At 43.3% G+C, this 17,774-nt stretch overlaps 1 protein-coding gene across 1 annotated transcript in view; it reads left to right on the top strand.

Annotated features, from left to right (window-relative positions):
* The window catches only part of LOC135219465 (conserved oligomeric Golgi complex subunit 8-like), a 473,937-nt gene that overhangs the window by 165,332 nt on the left and 290,831 nt on the right, over nucleotides 1–17,774 (top strand). Inside the window, exon 4 of the mRNA XM_064256259.1 lies at nucleotides 4,363–4,515. Within this exon, the coding sequence (XP_064112329.1) occupies nucleotides 4,363–4,515 (153 nt within the window). The remainder of the gene's footprint in view (nucleotides 1–4,362; nucleotides 4,516–17,774) is intronic.

Raw genomic sequence — 17,774 nt, 5'->3', positions numbered from 1 at the left:
TGGTCGCAAAGTCGGGATTCTCCTCACGACCTAGTCCCAGTGGAGGAGAAAATGCGCTCTGATCTTGAATGGTGGCTGGATGACGCGAACCTGTTGAGGGGCTCCCCTCTCCAGTCTCGTCCATCTGATCTGTTCCTGTTTACAGACGCATCCAAGGAAGGATGGGACGCACACCTACTACAGCACCTGGCTTCGGGCCTGTGGTCCAACCAGGAACGTCAAGATCATATCAACGTGCTGGAACTTCAAGCTGCCTTCCTGGCACTCGAGCACTTCAGCTCTCTTCTGACAGTTCACTCAGTGGCGCTGATGAGTGACAATACCACCGTAGTGGCATACGTGAACCATCAAGGCGGTACTGTCTATCTGCAGCTATGCCAACTAACAGTGCAGATACACTAATGGGCGGCTCTCAACTCGGTAGGGTTGACAGCTTGTTTCATTGCAGGCAAACAGAATATTGTGGCAGCCAATCTGAGCAGGAGGACACAGATCGTTGGCTCCAAATGGTCTTTGGCTCCTCGGATAGCAAACAAAGCCTTGGCTTTGTGGGGTTCCACGATGATAGACCTGATCGCTACCTCTCTAAATCGGAAACTGCCGATTTATTTCTCTAGTTCTGGATCTGGTGGCGGCGTTCGAGGACGCGTTCCAGCACCGCCGGGATGGCCTCGACGTTAAGCTTTTCTGTCATTTTGCCTGATCAGGCAGGTGTTGAATCGCGTGCAATCCACACCTTCCCTGTCCATGACGCTAGTAGCACCAAAATGACCCTACGTAGAATGGTACCTGGACCTTATACTTCTGCTGGTAGAAACTCCTAGAGTGCTTCTGCCACTTCCCGACTTCCTTTGCCAACCACATGTGAGGATCTTCCACAACCCGGTGAGCTTCTTACATCTTCGTGCATGGAGGTTATCCAGCAGCTCCCCACAGTGAAAGGCTTTTTGCCAGAGGCTGCGACAGTAATGTCAGGATACCTCAGGAAGCCCTCAACATCTGTCTATCAGACCAAGTCTGCCATCTTCTGTGGTTGGTGTTGCCAGAGAGGTTGTTCTCCTCTCAGAGCCTCTATCCCCTTAATTGCTAATTGCTAACTTCTTACTCTACCTCCATAGAGAGAAGCTCCTTTCAGTCTCGGCGGTAAAAGACTATTGATCGGCCTTGAGCCTAGTCTTCAGACTGAAGGGAATCGATATCTCTTCCTCGGAGGAACTCTCTATGCTCATACAAAGCTTTGAAGAGGGGTGCACTCCAGTATTGGTGAAGCTTCCTCTCTGAGACATCGTTGCTGTCTCAGGTCTTTGAAGAGCTCCTTATGAACCGTTGTCCCTGGTATCTGACAGAGATCTCACCCTGAAAATGGTTTTTCTTCTCGCCCTTGCTTCCTCCAAGTTAGTCAGTGAGCCTCATGGCCTAGCCTATACTGTTGCTCATACTGAGCGCTTTACTAATGTCTGCTTCAGCTTCGTCCCTGAGTTTGTTGCTAAAACCCAGAATCCGGCCCAAGTCGATTCTTGGTGCTCTTCATTCTAGGTTGTGATCCTGAGCATGGTAATTGAAGACCCAGATGAGCTACTTCTCTGTCCTCTGAGACCACTGAGGCACTATCTCCAACGGACCACCAGCTCTGCTCGACCCAGCTTACACCATCTCTTTGTGGGTACTAGTCCTTCAAAGAAGAGTGTTATGAGGAATACCATTTCACAATGGATTTGGGAGGTGATTTGCCGTGCCCTCTCCCCACCCTCTTCTCCACTTGCTGGTACTAGTCGAGTGAAGGCTCCCGATGTGCGTGGAATGAGCACATCTCTTGCCTTCAGGAAGAACCTCTCTGTAACCCAGGTGATGGAAGCTGGCACATGGTTTCGCCCTTCCACTTCACCAGGTTCTACCTTCGAGACTGTACCCACAGCTACCTCGACACAGCTGATCTTGGTCCTGTGGTAGCCACAAAGCAAGTGGTTTAGCTGCCTCTGTGCCCTCAGAGGTCAGGAGTATCGAATCGAGGATCGAGGTTCCGTGTCAGGCTGGGGGTGAATGTGAGAGTATGACAGGCCTATTTTCTCTTCACCTTTCCCCCTTACTTGGGGCCACAGCATCAAAACCCATTCTCCGGCACCGATTTCGATACTGGTAAGCATTCCATGTCCGACTAGTGGTTTTTCTGTAGACACACACAAGTCAGTCTCCACACTCCTCTCCAAGGGGGAGTGTGCTGCAGCCCAACAAACCCGATATGATTTTATAGCCTGGTTTTGGTTGCCAGAGTGGGTACGCTCACGCCTTTGAGACGCAGGCTGTCAGCCATCAGGTTGCATTTACCATGGCTCACGGGGTGGAGGATCCACGACTCAGAGCTATAAGCCCGGGTCCCGGCCATTCTCAGCCAGCGAGACAGGAATTCTATCCCTACCTTAGGATGAGTCTCCCAAGTAAAGGACGGGAGGTTTGTATACGGTGTAGGAACAAATGACAATTTTGAGATTAAAATGTATTTTTCACTAACCATAGAAACCTGGAGTCCTTTACTTGTATGGTCCCGCCAAACACCCAACTCCTTGATATGAGGGGTCATCATCAAAGTCCTGGCTATAATCAAAGTGACTACTCAGTAAGCCGATGGGAGGGTGGTGCGTCCCCAACGCTGGGCAGGTAACTACTGGCCCGGTAGTTAACTACCTCAGTATAAAAGAATCTATAATCCGGTAGTTTCAGCTGAACTTCAATTTATACTAAGTAAAGGACTACAGGTTTGTACGGTTAGGGAAAAATACATTTTACTTTCAAAAATTAAATTTTTCTTGTCACTATAATTGTTCAAAACTTATCCTCCTTTACTTAAATTAACCTAACTTAATACTACTACGACCCCCTGAAGAACCTAAACCTAATTCCTAGTCCTAAATCTATAGTGTCTCATCCCTAACTATCAGAAGAACCTTAACCTAATTAAAGAACCCTAATCTAATTCTTCAGTCTAAATCTACAATCCTTCCATTTTAATAAGTACTATCAAAGGAAGCCCTTCCGATACTGAGTTTTCCCAACTTTGGTCTTCCAGACTTCTTCAGATTGGATTTCAGCTTGCTCAGCATCAATCTTGTTTAACCCAAAAAATGCAGCAATATAATTTTACAACTGTCCGGTGTTGCAGCTATCGACACCATAAGTGCCATTATGGTGCCATAAATCGCTTAGTTTTGGTTAATGGCAGTTTTCGCTCATCAGCACATCCCGGGAATGGAACCCCCACTGATAACTGGGGACTGACCATAGATGTTACAAAGAATGATTGAATGGGAAAGTGAATCTTATATACGTAGTATGTTAAGGAAGAATTTGTTAACTTGATAGAAACTGTAAAATAGAAGAGTTCAGGGAGAAAAGAGTTGGAAGATATTAATGAATTTGATCTAATTCATCTAATGGAAGCAGAATGTATAGTAGTATTTTAAAAACAAAAGAAAAATTTCCAAGATGAATTTGTCTCTCGTACATTTGAACTAATGTAGTTTTAATGATGTGATTGTTATTATTGTTTTATTAATATGTTTAACCAGGCCACAAAGTTTGTTTGTTAATCTCTCACGGGCCTTGCCCAATATGAAGGGATTTCATTATGGATGTAGAGAAGGATCAGAATGTGTTGATTTTGTTTGATCATGTATAGAAAAATAAAGATATTTTACTGAAAAAGGGCTAGAATCTAAAAGCCTTGAAAGATATCAGGTGGGTGGCACATTGTAAGGAGGGGAAGTTGTTGTAAATCAGATTTATTCATTTAGGTATATGTATGTGAAGTGACTATGAGGTGTGAAAGATTTCAGCACTGGGAATGTTTGTTGATTCGGAAATCAAAGAATGAATGTGTCAGCCTGCTTTTTGGTTAAAAAGGAATTGTTTTCTTAATCAAGGAAAATTTTTTTGAAAGAAAAGTGGGCGATACTTTACTTGACATAACTACTATTTATCAGAATTTGGGAATTTTTTTTTGTACATCATAGTACATATTTTCATTCATTAATTTAAATTAATTTTTATAAATAATTTGAATGGGAAAATCAGTACTGTATTCAAAATTTTTAAGTCTTAGTCTGAGGAATATTAAGTCATCCAGTTATCACAATATGTACAGGACATTATTTAGATGAAAAGTTTTGTAGCATTGTTTTTTACTCTGCCATTTTGGTTTGTCAATTCTTATTCTTATTTAAAAATGGCATTTATATACTTTATTACCATGTGGAGTCTAATAAGTATCGTGTTTGACATGTATCCAAAATCATTTTTGCAAAGTATACTGTATATGGATTGTCTGCCTATTTGAGTGTCAATGTGTATTTTTGTCTTTCTAATCAGTTCACAAGTGTAGAAACACATTTGGAGGGATTGTCCAGTTGCTTGCCAAATCTTCGGGGGAGTGTAGAGCAGTTTTTGTCAACATCTCGCAATCTTTCACAATCTAGACACCTGACCTCTCTTACTTTAACAAAGCACACCCAGTTGCTTGAAGTAAGTATCATATAGCATTCTTCTGTTTTATAACATTACTTATTTTTAAAAGTACAGTGGGCCCCCCGTGTTTGCATTCTCTGGATTCGCAGAATCACGCATTTGCGGATTTCTCTCTGGACCATATCTACCCCTTATTTGCAGGAAAATCGCCTATTCACAGTATTTTGCATGAGAAATATCCTCAAATTCCTGGGGTTATTTTATCAGTTTCATCTTACAATGCACTTTTTGGGATAAAACTATTTAAAATACCTGGTATTAAATTTTTTAGTGGGTTTCTTTGAGTTCTCACTAACAAAACAGGCTATTTTCAGCGTTTTTATAGGGGTTCCAACTATTCACAGATTCTAACTATTCACAGGGGGCCGGGTCTGGTACACATCCCCTGCGAATTTGGGGGGACCACTGTACTACAGGCTTGCACTAGATTTTATGGGGTAGACCTTTTTGCATTACTTTTTATGAAATAGTGCTTGCAAATAAAACTTATCTTGATAATAGTTTTTGCAATAAAACTTATCTTGATACTTTAATGTCTGTTAATTTGATATGTTCATTCTCTTCCTCACTCCTTTAAAAGCTCATACCTTATGAAGTGTTTGGATTTGCTGGAGTTTGTAACTGACCATGTACAGGCAGTTCCCAGTTATCGGCGACCTGGTTTTATGGGGCTTGTCTAGCGCCATAAAATCAGCGAGTTCCGGTTATCAGCGCCATAAGCGCCATTATGGCGCCATAAATCACCGAGTTTCAGTTAATGGCTGTTTTTGCTTATCCGCAACCCTCCGAGAACGGAACCCCCGCCGATAACCGGGAACTGCCTGTACAGTTTTTGCTTATGAAATCCTCCTTAGGGTCATTCTAAATTACAAGGCAAGGACTTTTATTCTTGTGTTAGCTCATAAAATCTTTATAAACTGACTACTGCTTGAATTTAACATTTTTGTTTTATTATTACCTGAGCATAAGAGCCTTTGGATTTTGGGTTGATTTGAATCTTGGTTTATAAAAGTCAGAAACTGATATATTTAGTGAAAGCCTTGTAATACATTGAGTGATCTAAAAAGGTGCTTTGTAGTTTAACAGACCTGTTTCATGTAATTAATGCCTACATTAGTGTGTTTGTCAAATAAGCATCTTATATTGAATGTCAAATAAACACCCTATATTGAAAATTTCATCTAGTAGTATTTAAACCAGTTAGGTAGGGTTGTGAAAAAAAAGTGTTTTTTCTGGGTTCGACCTGTGTCGGCCGGTGAAATGGTCCTGTAGCACGCATTTCTAGGTATAAATACAATCTAAATATACCAGAGAAAAAAGCTAAATGGAATGCTGAAGTTATTACCCTCAGCTCGAACACCATAGGGCATCAGTATAAGCACTGGGGCAAGTGGAGGCCACTATCACAGGTCTTCTGCCAATTAGAAGATTCCCTTCAAAGTCCCTCACAAGGCAAGTGCCGTTACAAGGACTACTACATCTCCCTTCCGCTCGCTACTACTACCACCCACGCCCGGCGGTTTCATTCCTGTAATTAGCGCATTGTTATTCACACGTGTCTCTCGCTGCTCCCCCTTTGTGTGTTTTTGTCGAAGCCATGTCTGCTGCAGAGTTCCCAGCTTCTCCATCCAAGTTGAGTATTCCATTTTACGTTTTGGTAATTCGTGTGGTCATGATGCATTCCCTTTTTAGCCTTTTTTTGGCCCCTTAGTTCTCGCGAACCAGGGTGACGCTATTTTCTTCCCCCATCTTGGGTGCATCATCAGACGCGTGCGTTCTTTCCCTTTGTTTGATTATGATTACATTTACTTCACGTTTAGTTTTTATCTGTTTTTACTGCTTTTTCATATTTACCCGTGCATTTCCTAGCTCCTGGCATATCTGGAGTTCTGGTTTTACGTGTTTATCTATACGTCGTAGGCTCTAACTCGCTCCTGACGTCCTCTGAGGTCTCTTGTTAATTGTTTATTTTGCTTTTTCTAGCCTCTGGCTTTGTCCCCAGTCCCTCAGGAGCGTGTTCGTTCACCTTCGTATGTATTCTTTACTTATTTCTTGTTATACGTGAGAGGTATATTTGGGCTTCCAGTTAGCCTATAGTACGGTATCTTTGTAGAGAGGGCGATTCCCCTCTCTCTCTCGTGTTTTTATGCATGCATGCTTTTATTGTATTTTCAATGTTAGCCAGCTATGCACTTGATTTTATGCACGTTTATGATATTCATTTCACTGTGAGGTTGGAAGTTTTGCTTTCCTACCCTGGCTTACCCGACCAGACCTAGGCTAGGTTTTGGAAGGTATGGTCAGGTTACCCTACCCCTCCACCCTTTAGGCCCTCCATTATCGCCCCCTGCCTGCGCTACGGAGCTTGCTGGGAGGATGATCCAGGATAGAGAGTCCCTCTCTTGTCATGTTTGTTGGGCCTAAACCCTCCCTACCTGACCAGATCGAAAGTTTTGATTTTGGAGGGTTTTGTTGGGTTCCTTCCGTCCACGTCATGACATCCTTGGAGGCCGAGCTAGCCTACCTGACCGGATCCGTACCGATCTCGGAGGGTTAGGCTGGTTCCCTGCTGGGTATTTCCTTTTCCCCCTTATTGTTCCTCTTTCGCAATTCTTCCAGTGATTCCTCATCATTTTATTATGTTTGTTTTGTTGTGTATTGCCTTGGCCTTGCCTCCTTTAGGGTGCCAGTCAGCCTACCGTCTTCTGCTCCCTTTAGTAGTAGGCTAGTACAGCTCCTATAAGGTGGTGACCACTGATAGGTTGCTGTGGCCAGGCGTTCACGACTTGTCCCCTCTCCTCAGACTATCCCCCCCCCCGCACCGGTCCTGTCCGGCGCTGCCTAGCTAGCTCGCGGTGCAAGTAATCCTACTGATGAACGGCCGCTAGAGTATCTATCCTTCCAATGTGGTGGGGATTGGTTGGAGGGGAGTGGTTACTAGTAGTTGGTGTAATCTCCTTATTTATGTCTCCGGGCCCGTACATCCGCTGGTCAGGTGGGGTCTACCATCACACCAGCCAGCAGGCTATACACTGGATTGTACGTTTCACTGCTCCGCCGCTCAGTTGTCTTTTCTCCCTGTTGTCTCCCCCTCCCCACTCACGTCGGGGTGGATTTGGGCTCAGAGTTGCGTTTCTAGTCACCTTAGAATCGCTTCTCTCCCCCGATGCAATCAGGTTCAGGCCTAGGTCTTACCTTTTCCCCTGTTCCGCTCGTATCAGCCCGTCTCCGCAGGTGTTAACTATTATAATAACAGGACAGGATTATGAGACTCCGGAGTAGGCCAAGCCTTTAAGGGATTACACCAGATTTATTAGATGTTATTCATATTTATACTTCGTTAGACTCTGTAGGTATATCTCCGGACCCACAGGGTTCCGACGTAGTGTGGTCTACCATCGCACGTGCCAGGTAAAAGATACGAGAGTTTATTGTACCATTGTTTCTGTCGCTCAGTTTTCTGTCTTCTTTGCTATCACTGTTCCCCATTTCGGTGGGGACAGTAAGGGGTTCAGATATGCAACTACATTAATTCGTTGCTTTTTCTGATTCGGTACGGTCAGACTCAGGCTTAGGTCTTACCTTATACCCCTGTTCTGCTCGTATAAGGCCCCATACACTGGTTATAGCTTTACCATCCCGAAGACGGACTCCGGAGCAGGCAGAGATACCCAGAGTTTTTCTTTTATTCATTCAGTAAGTTGAAATCATTCAGTGAGTTAAAATCATTAACCAATATTTCCTTTAGAGATCCAAATATCTGGTTAAAGTGCTTGCTCCTGCCGGAGTTAACTCCGGCACTTCTACGTATAATACTCATTTGACTTTTCAACTTACAGATGGTCCGCTGCCAGGTAGAGGGTTGCTCAGCCACCCTGATCAAGCTGTACGGGCATGTGGTCTGCAGGTCCCATGCTAACTGCAGCATTCCGTTGGATGACTACCTGGTCTGGCACCCAAACCCCTGCACTGTGTTATGAGATGATCGGCATCATCTCAGACGAGTCTGTAAGTAACGTTCTCACCTCGTCGTTTCCGTGAAATTTCTGCTATACGTCAACTTTATGAAATTTCTTTGACACGCAATCCCCCGTACGGGATCCTAATTCGATTATTTTTTATAGGCTAGTTTGACGCTCCGGGCGGAGACCAAAGCGTCCCTGAAGTCCTCGGTGGGAGGATTCGGCAGGAACGCCAGGGCCGGACAGCACGTAGGGCTGTCCGAGAGTCTGTGCTCCCTTCTTTACCCGGGAGCTACGGCTTCGACGGCTGTTCCTGCTTCAGTGGCGGATCCGATCATCGAGAGCATCCGTCTGGAGACGCTACCCCTCCCGGAGGACCAAGAAGGCTTGTGTGACCTGGTGGCAGAGGAGGTTGCGGCCATCAGCCTCCACCATGAACCGATGGCCACCGAGGATCAGGAGGTAGGTAAGGAGGTAAGTGAGGCAGATAGTCTCCCCTTTAGCCCCACTCCTTCTTCTTCCCCTTCCTTCCAGGGCTTCTCTTCCAAGTCCGCCCCCTCTTGGGATAGATCGGCCTCGGTCATCCCTAAGGTTAAGGCTTGGAAGACAAGATCCCTTCCAAAGGGATCCAAACCTTCTCCGGCAGGTTCTGCAAGGTCGTCTTCAGCCCCCAAGCCGTCGACCTCTGCTTCCAAGCCTTCCTCTTCCAAGGCTTCTCCCCCACCCAAGGGGTCGAGAGCCAAGACCTCCAGAGCTAAGCCGACAGAGTCGGGCTTTGACCATGAGGCATTCGCAAATCTCCTGATGATGAAGATGAGCGAGGTAGTGGACACCAAACTTGAGTTGGTGTCCACTTGACTCGCTTCAGGCCTGGAGACCTCGGGTCAGTCGATCCTATCTCTGACCCAGAGGATCAGAGCCCAGGAGGAATTAGTATCTGGAATCCTCCAGTCCGGGACCACTGCACAGACCGGGACAGTACAGGACGCATCAAAGCTGCCGCCATTTGAGAACAGTAACCCATGGCGGTTAGCTCTGCATGCCCCTAATTTGGATGGAAAACTGACAATTGAAGGTTGCGGGACCCAGCCGGTAGAAGACTTTGAGTTCTTCCTGGCTGGCCTTCGGTTTCCATTCCCAGGTTACGCTAGACTAGCAGAAGATGCGCTAGTCAGGGTAGACAAGGTCCCGAAAGAGACCGTCATCTACCCTAGGGACCAGGCCCAGTCTGCGTGGGTCCGCACCCTTACAGAATGGGACTGTGTCAACACAAAGTTGACACCCCACAAAGGTGTTCCGACTCCTTACACTTCAAAAGTGGTGGAGTTGACTCTACAAGCTGCGGTAGAGGACAAACCCTTACCTCTATTAAAAGAGACAGAGGCTACCTCCTTGCTCTTCCCCGGAGATGTAGAGTTTTGCACTTACGCTCCAGCTACGTTCACGGTGGGCAGGCTCGACCCAGAGTGTGCCTCCGCCCTGTTCACCGAACGGCTACCTAGGATTCCAGAACCCTTGGTCAAAGCGGAATTCGAAGCGAGATGCAGACTGAGTAGGTCGATTAACCCTTTACTGCCGACTGGACGTATTTTACGTCAACATTTTTTGTCTCTCGGGTGCTGACTGGACGTATTTTACGTCGACTTACAAAAGTTTTTTTAAAAATTCGCGGAAAAATACTTTTAGGCCTACCAGCCAAAAACTCTTGAATCACGCGCCTTGGGGGATGCTGGGAGTTCACGGATCAAGGTGTTGTTTTGTTTACAATCGTTACGCAGGCGCGCAAGCACGAATTTCTTTCTTGCCACACTAAAAAGTATCTGTGACTCATCTCGGAAATTATTTCGTCACTTTGACATAATTTTGTACCATTTTAAATTAGGCCGTGTACATGGAGTATTATATATGAAAATGTGCGCATTTTTATGTAGAATACAACAAAAAAATACTCATGATTGTAGCTTTTATCAGTTTTGAGACATTTTCATATAAATAACGATAAGTGCCAAAATTTCAACCTTCGGTCAACTTTGACTCTACCGAAATGGTCGAAAAACGCAATTGTAAGCTAAAACTCTTATATTTTAGTAATATTCAATCATTTACCTTAATTTTGCAACTAATTGGAAGTCTCTAGCACAATATTTCGATTTATGGTGAATTTATGAATAAACTTTTTCCATACGTCTGCGCGGTAACTCTTCCGAAATAAATCATACATGCGATTGTGGTAATGTTTGCACCATTTTAAATTAGCCGTTACATAAAGTTTTATGTATGAAAATGTGTGCAATTTCATGCACAATACAACTAAAAACAACCCATGGTTGTAGCTTTTATCAATTTTGAAATATTTTCATATAAAAAATGATAAGTGACAAATTTTCAACCTTCGGTCAACTTTGACTCTACCGAAATGGTCGAAAAACGCAATTGTAAGCTAAAATGCTTATATTCTATTAATAGTCAAGCATTTACGTTCATTTTGCAACTAATTGGAAGTCTCTAGCACAATATTTCAATTTATGGTGAATTTATGAAAAAAATAACATTTTCTTTACGTCCGCGCAGTAACTCTTCCGAAAAAATCATACGTGCGGTTGTGGTAATGTTTGCACCATTTTAAATTCGCCGTTACATAAAGTTTTATATATGAAAATGTGCGCAATTTCATGTAGAATACAACAAGAAATAATTGAAGGTTGTAACTTTTCTCATTTTTGACATATTTGCATATAAATCACGATAAATAGAAAAAAAACCACATTCGGTCAACTTTAACTCTACCGAAATGGTCGAAAAACGCAATTGTAAGCTGCAACTCTTATAGTCTAGTAATATTCAGTCATTTATCTTCATCTTGAAATATATTCGAAGTCTCTAGCACAATATTTAGATTTATGGTGAATTTAAAAAAAAAAAACTTTCCTTCCCTCCGCGCGCGGATTCTCCGCCACAAATCTCCGAAATGCGTACATCCCATTCTCGGAATATTTGCTCCATTTCATATTAGGCATTTCATAGAGTTTTATATATGAAAATGTGCGCAATTTCATGTAGAATAAAACGAAAAATATTTGAAGGTTGTAGCTTTTCTTATTTCCGAAATAATTGCATATAAAAAAATATATATAAAAAAATCGACATTCGGTCAACTTTACCTCGTCAGATATGGTCGAAAACTGCATTTGTAAGCTAATATTCTTACAGTATAGTAATATTCAATCATTTGTCTTCATTTTGAAATAAATTGGAAGTCTCTAGGACAATATTTAGATTTATGGTGAATTTTTGAAAACAAATATTTGTTTACGTCCGCGTGTTACGAATTCATGCATTATTTTGTGATAATATTTTCTTTGTGTTGCTTATATCGTTTTACAATGTGTTATATACCAAAATGATCGCAATTTAGTGTACATTACAACGAAAAAAAGTAACTTGTTACCTTTAACCGTTTAGCGCACAGCGCGATTTGAATACAATTATATATGAAATTTCGTTTTTGCACTATCATATATTGCATTATTTATATATGCTAATGATAATTTTTTTCATTTCTGATGGTTGCATACTAAACTTCAGGCAATGGCAAAAAAAGGAGCCAAAAATGAACTCTTAATCTTGAAAACTAAGCGTGCTGTGATTTTTTGAAAAAAATATTTTTTCCGCTTCCGTGCTCACTCTGAAACACCTCCGGCACACGGGAGACATTTTTTTTTTACCGCTTCGGCGTTTAAGGGTTAACTCAGTCACCTCGGTTGAGTTGATCGCTACGACGTTCGCTGATGAGGCTCTTTTTCGAGTCCACATGAAGTCACTGTTACAGGCCTTCCAGTCGGACCTGTATGACTTTATAGTGGCTAGGCGAGCCTGCAGGAAGCATGTCTTTGCGAATGCTTCCATAAGGCACGAGCCAAACAGACTCATAAAGTCTTCAATTTGGGGCGCCAATCTCTTCCCTGAGGATGCGGTTAACAATGTCCTCAGTGAGGTGGCTAGAGCTAACCAGAACCTTCGTGTCTGTTGGGGACTTCCTTTCAAAAGGAAGTTTGAGACCCCCGGACCACAATCCAAACCTAGGAAGAGGGTGAGGAAATTCCAACCTTACCAGTCCTCTCATCCTCAGACGGTTGTCCAGGCGGTCCCTGTCTCCCAGATCGGCAAGCCTTCAACATCCAAGGCTTAGCCACAGCAGCAGTTTTTCCTAGTTCAGAGTCCTCTGGCTTAGCAACCCTCAATCTCAACAACCTTAGTAGCCTCCCCAGCCTTCAGCGCCTCCTATGAGTCGCAAGGAGCATTTCGCGGCTACAGTAGGCATGCAGGGAGTAGCAGAGCCAGAGGTGCCTTCCGACAGAGAGCTGGTTCTAGAGGCAGAGGCCTCAGGGGAGGCAGAGGAGGTAAGACCTCAACCAACCAGTGAGACCCCGCAGGTGGGCGGGAGACTATATCTCTTTCGGGACCATTGGACCTTCAGTCCATGGACCCACAGCATTGTTTCGAAAGGTCTAGGGTGGAAATGGGAGAAAGGTCCTCCTCCACCAGTCAGTTTCCACCAGACTCCAACGACAGACCTGCTAGACTATGCCAAAGATCTCCTTCAAAAGAAGGCAATAAAGAAGGTCAAGCGCCTAAAGTTTCAAGGACGTCTGTTCAGTGTACCAAAGAAGGACTCGGACAAACGAAGAGTGATTCTGGACCTGTCCCGTCTCAACTCATACATTCAATGCGACAAGTTCCGCATGCTGACTGTCTCGCAGGTGCGGACCTTACTTCCCCGTGGGGCCGTCACCACCTCTATAGATCTTACAGATGCTTACTATCATGTTCCGATAGCAAGAAACTTCTCTCCGTACCTAGGCTTCAAACTAGGAAAACAAGCTTACTCATTCAGAGTCATGCCATTCAGGCTCAACATAGCGCCCAGAATATTCACCAAATTAGGAGAGGCAGTAGTCCAAGAACTAAGAGCTCAAGGGGTAATGTTAGTAGCTTACCTAGACGACTGGCTCATTTGGGCAACCAACGACGAGGAGTGTCGCAAAGCAACAGCCAAAGTAATAGAATTCCTAGAGTATCTGGGTTTCCAGATAAACAGGGAAAAATCTCGTCTCGTTCTGGCGTCCCGCTTTCAATGGTTGGGAATCCAATGGGACCTAAACTTGCACAAACTATCTCTCCCATCCAAGAAGGCCAGAGAGATAGCGAAGGCTACGAGACAGTTCCTCAAGAACAAAAAGGCTTCTCGTCGTACCCAAGAGAGAGTTCTAGGTTCGCTTCAGTTTGCCTCAATAACGGACGTCCTGTTGAAAGCCAGGCTGAAGGATATCAATCGAGTCTGGCGAAAGAAAGCCAATAACAAATTCAGAGAGAAGATCTCTCTAATTCCGCCGATATTGATGAAAAGACTCCATCCGTGGACGGAACGCCGGAGCCTTTCCAAGTCAGTGCCACTGCAATTTCCTCCGCCATCTCTGATAGTCCACACGGACGCCTCTCTGAGCAGTTAGGGGGTTACTCACAATACAAGAAAGTTCAAGGAACGTGGTCGAAGATGTTCCGCCAGTTCCACATCAATGTCCTAGAAGCAATGGCCATTTTTCTGACCTTAAAATGTCTGGCTCCAGTCAAAAACAATCATGTAAGGTTAGTCTCGGACAGTGCAGTGATAGTTCATTGCATAAACAGAGGAGGCTCCAGGTCAAGCAAAGTAAATCATGTGATGATTGCGATTTTCTCTTTAGTGACGAAAAATCGTTGGCACCTGTCAGCTACTCACCTGGCAGGAGTAAGAAATGTCATCGCAGACTCACTATCCAGGACGACTCCGCTGGAGTCGGAGTGGTCCCTGGACATGAAGTCATTCCGTTGGATTTGCAATCAAATCCTGGGCCTTCAAGCAGACCTGTTAGAACGGAGTCCAATCACAAACTTCCGTGCTATGTGGCTCCCAACCTGGACCCTCTAGCTCACGCCACAGATGTGATGTCCATAGATTGGAACGGTTGGCAGAAAATTTACCTATTTCCACCAGTAAACGTTCTGATGAAAGTCCTGCACAAACTCAGATCTTTCACGGGACAGGTAGCATTGGTTGCACCCAACTGGCCGAAGAGCAACTGGTTCCCTCTTCTACTAGAATTGAATCTCCGTCCCAGACGGATCCCCTGTACGGAACTGACTCAAGTAGTACAAACTCGGACTGTGTCAGCTTCCTCAAGAATTCTGAGTGCCCTAACTTTATGGACTTCATGAAGTTTGTGGCTAAAGGAAGCTAGTATCGATCCACTAAACATCCTGTTCATAGGGTCAGATAAAAGAAAGTCAACACTCAGACAGTATGATTCTGCAGTTAAGAAATTGGCCATCTTTCTAAAAGAATCAGATGTCCAAAAGATGACTTCAAATCTGGCAATTTCATTCTTTAGAACCCTATTCGAGAAAGGTCTAGCTGCTAGTACCATTACTACAACCAAATCTGCCTTAAGGAAGATTTTTCAGCTTGGCTTTAGTATTGATTTGACAGATTCGTACTTCTCTTCAATCCCTCGAGCATGTGGCCGTCTGAGACCAGTAGACCGCCCTCATGCAGTCTCCTGGTTTTTAAATGATGTACTTAAATTAGCCTCAGACACTGATAATGATTCATGCTCATATATAACCCTTCTCAGGAAAACATTATTCTTAATGAGCCTGGCTTCAGTTGCCAGAATATCTGAACTGTCGGCTCTCTCTAAAGACCCAAACCATGTCGATTTTCTTCCTTCGGGTGAAGTTCTACTATCCCCGGATCGGAAATTCTTGGCCAAGAATGAAGACCCACAAAACAGGTGGGCTCCGTGGAAGATTATTCCCCTGTCGTCACTCTTAAATCTTATCTGGCCAGAACTTCTGAAAAATCTTCAGGTCCTCTTTTTATTAGAGAGAAAGGCGGAACAATTTCCTTAAAAGGTATTAGACAACAAATCCTTTATTTTATTAAACAAGCCAATCCGGATTCAATCCCACACGTCCATGATATCCGAGCAGTGGCTACCTCAATTAACTATTTTCACAATATGAACTTCAACCATCTGAAGAAATATACGGGTTGGAAATCTCCGGCAGTATTTAAAAGCCACTATCTCAAGAATTTAGAGGCCCTTAAATTCTCAGCAGTGGCTGCAGGGAGCATAGTCTCCCCTGAGATGACAGAGTCCTAAAACTCTATTTTCTATTGCTTATTCTGCTTAGCTTTTTTCCCTTGATACTCACTCCTTCCTACCTGCCTCGCTCGTAATCCCTACCAATCTCCCCTCCGGTGCCGGGCTGGTTTGCTTGCCATTCCGTTGCCGGACTTGTATATAGCTCTTGGGACCCCTTTTTGTATTCCTTACCTGTTATTGTACATACTTGTATGTATCTGGTCATATTGGTTCCATCTGTCTTACCATTGTAATTTATTACTTTAATACAAGTTATTAAAACTTAATTTTAAGAATACAGCTAAGTTTGCTTGTTTCTTTTAGTTGCTTATTAAATTTAATCTTAAGTGAACTTTAAGTTTTATTGTTCCTTATGTCTTTGCTTTGTATCTTTCAAGCTTGTATGTCAATTCTCTGATACTATTTCACCGGCCGACACAGGTCGAACCCAGAAAAAGGATTTTGACGTAGGAAAAATCTATTTCTGGGCGATTGGTTCGTGTCGCCCAGCGAAATATCCTTTAATCCATTATTTCTAAGGTAAATGATCTAACAAATACCAGAGAATAAACAAAATAAAGAAAAAGGTCAGTATAACTGACTCGCTCACCCTCCAAGAGGGCGTCGGTATGAACACTAGGGCGAGTGAGACCACTACCACGAACCTCTTGCCAATAGAAATCTCCCACAACAAAACCCCCACAAGAGGAGAGCCGACCCACAGAACGGGGCAGCAACTACTACTACTCCAACCCACGCTAGGGACTGCCGCGCCTCTGGTGGCCATCCTAAAGTTAGCAGTCAATCTTGAGCGCAGGGTTGGGAAGGGGTGGGATTTCGCTGGGCGACACGAACCAATCGCCCAGAAATAGATTTTTCCTACGTCAAAATCCTTTTTCTGGGCTCAGTTCGTGTCGCTGCGCGAAATTGTACCAGAGAATTAGCACAAGATTGAAAATAAAGAAGGTCTCAATAAAACTTAAAATATAATTAAATATTATAATTGCAAGAAAATATATACACATACACAATTGTTCATATAATGTGGAAAGGAACAATACTTAAAATTAACTTAAAGTTAACATATATATACAAGGGCTTACATGGGATATATGTTGAACTCAACACGTGTATGATTATCATAGGCAACAATAATTAAAGCAATTATAATTAAACAGTATCAATAATGTAATAAAGCATAATTATGAACAAACACATGTTTAGTGATTTCTAGCAACACTAATTAAAGCAATTATAATTAAACAGTATCAATAATGTAATAAAGCATAATTATGAACAAACTTACATTAAAACATGTTAAACAAGTTTGTAGATCTTAATAAACAAATCCATAACCATTGTAAATGGAGGTGTGGCACCCTAGCATAAAAATAAGGGGACCACATCACAAAGATCAATATATACAATCAATTGTGGGTGACCCTAGCAAAAAAATAAGGGACACCCACTAAACCATCACAAGAGCAGCTAAGACTCAAGGGTAGACATGGATGAACAAGGTAGGTATAGACAAACTGTTGGCTGAGATAGGTAGAAAGGAGATCTGGATCTTCAACTCAATTATTAAGCAGAGTCGGGGGAAACTATGTTACCCGCCGCAACTGCTGAAAACTTCAGAGATTCCAAGGACTTTAAGTAGTGACGTTTAAATACTGTCGGCGATTTCCATCCAGTATACTTTTTCAAATCATCAAAATTCATGTGTTGAAAGTAGTTAATTGAGGTGGCTACTGCCCTGACATCATGAACCTTGGGGAAGGATTCAGGGTTGGCTTGTTTAATAAAGTATAGGATCTGTTGCCTTATACCTTTAATTGATAAAGTACCACCTTTTTCTCTTCTAAAGAGAGGACCCGAAGAGGATGAGGATGTCCTGGACAGAAAGGCTCGTAAGGTCGTTACTGGACAAAGAGAAAGATCTTGAGGAAGGGGTATAACCTTCCAAGGTTCCCACCTCAACAAAGGATCCTCATTTTTTGCTAAAAAGCTGCGATCCGGAGAAAGCAGAACTTCTCCTGAGGGAAGAAATTCTATATGATTCGCATCTCTGGATAACGCCGACAGTTCTGAAATTCTAGCTCCTGAAGCC

The sequence above is a fragment of the Macrobrachium nipponense genome, chromosome 1 (assembly GCF_015104395.2).
Source record: "Macrobrachium nipponense isolate FS-2020 chromosome 1, ASM1510439v2, whole genome shotgun sequence".
In the NCBI taxonomy this organism is placed as follows: Eukaryota; Metazoa; Arthropoda; class Malacostraca; order Decapoda; family Palaemonidae; genus Macrobrachium; species Macrobrachium nipponense.
Note: the sequence above shows the minus strand (reverse complement) of the source record. Positions and strands in the feature narration are given on the sequence as shown.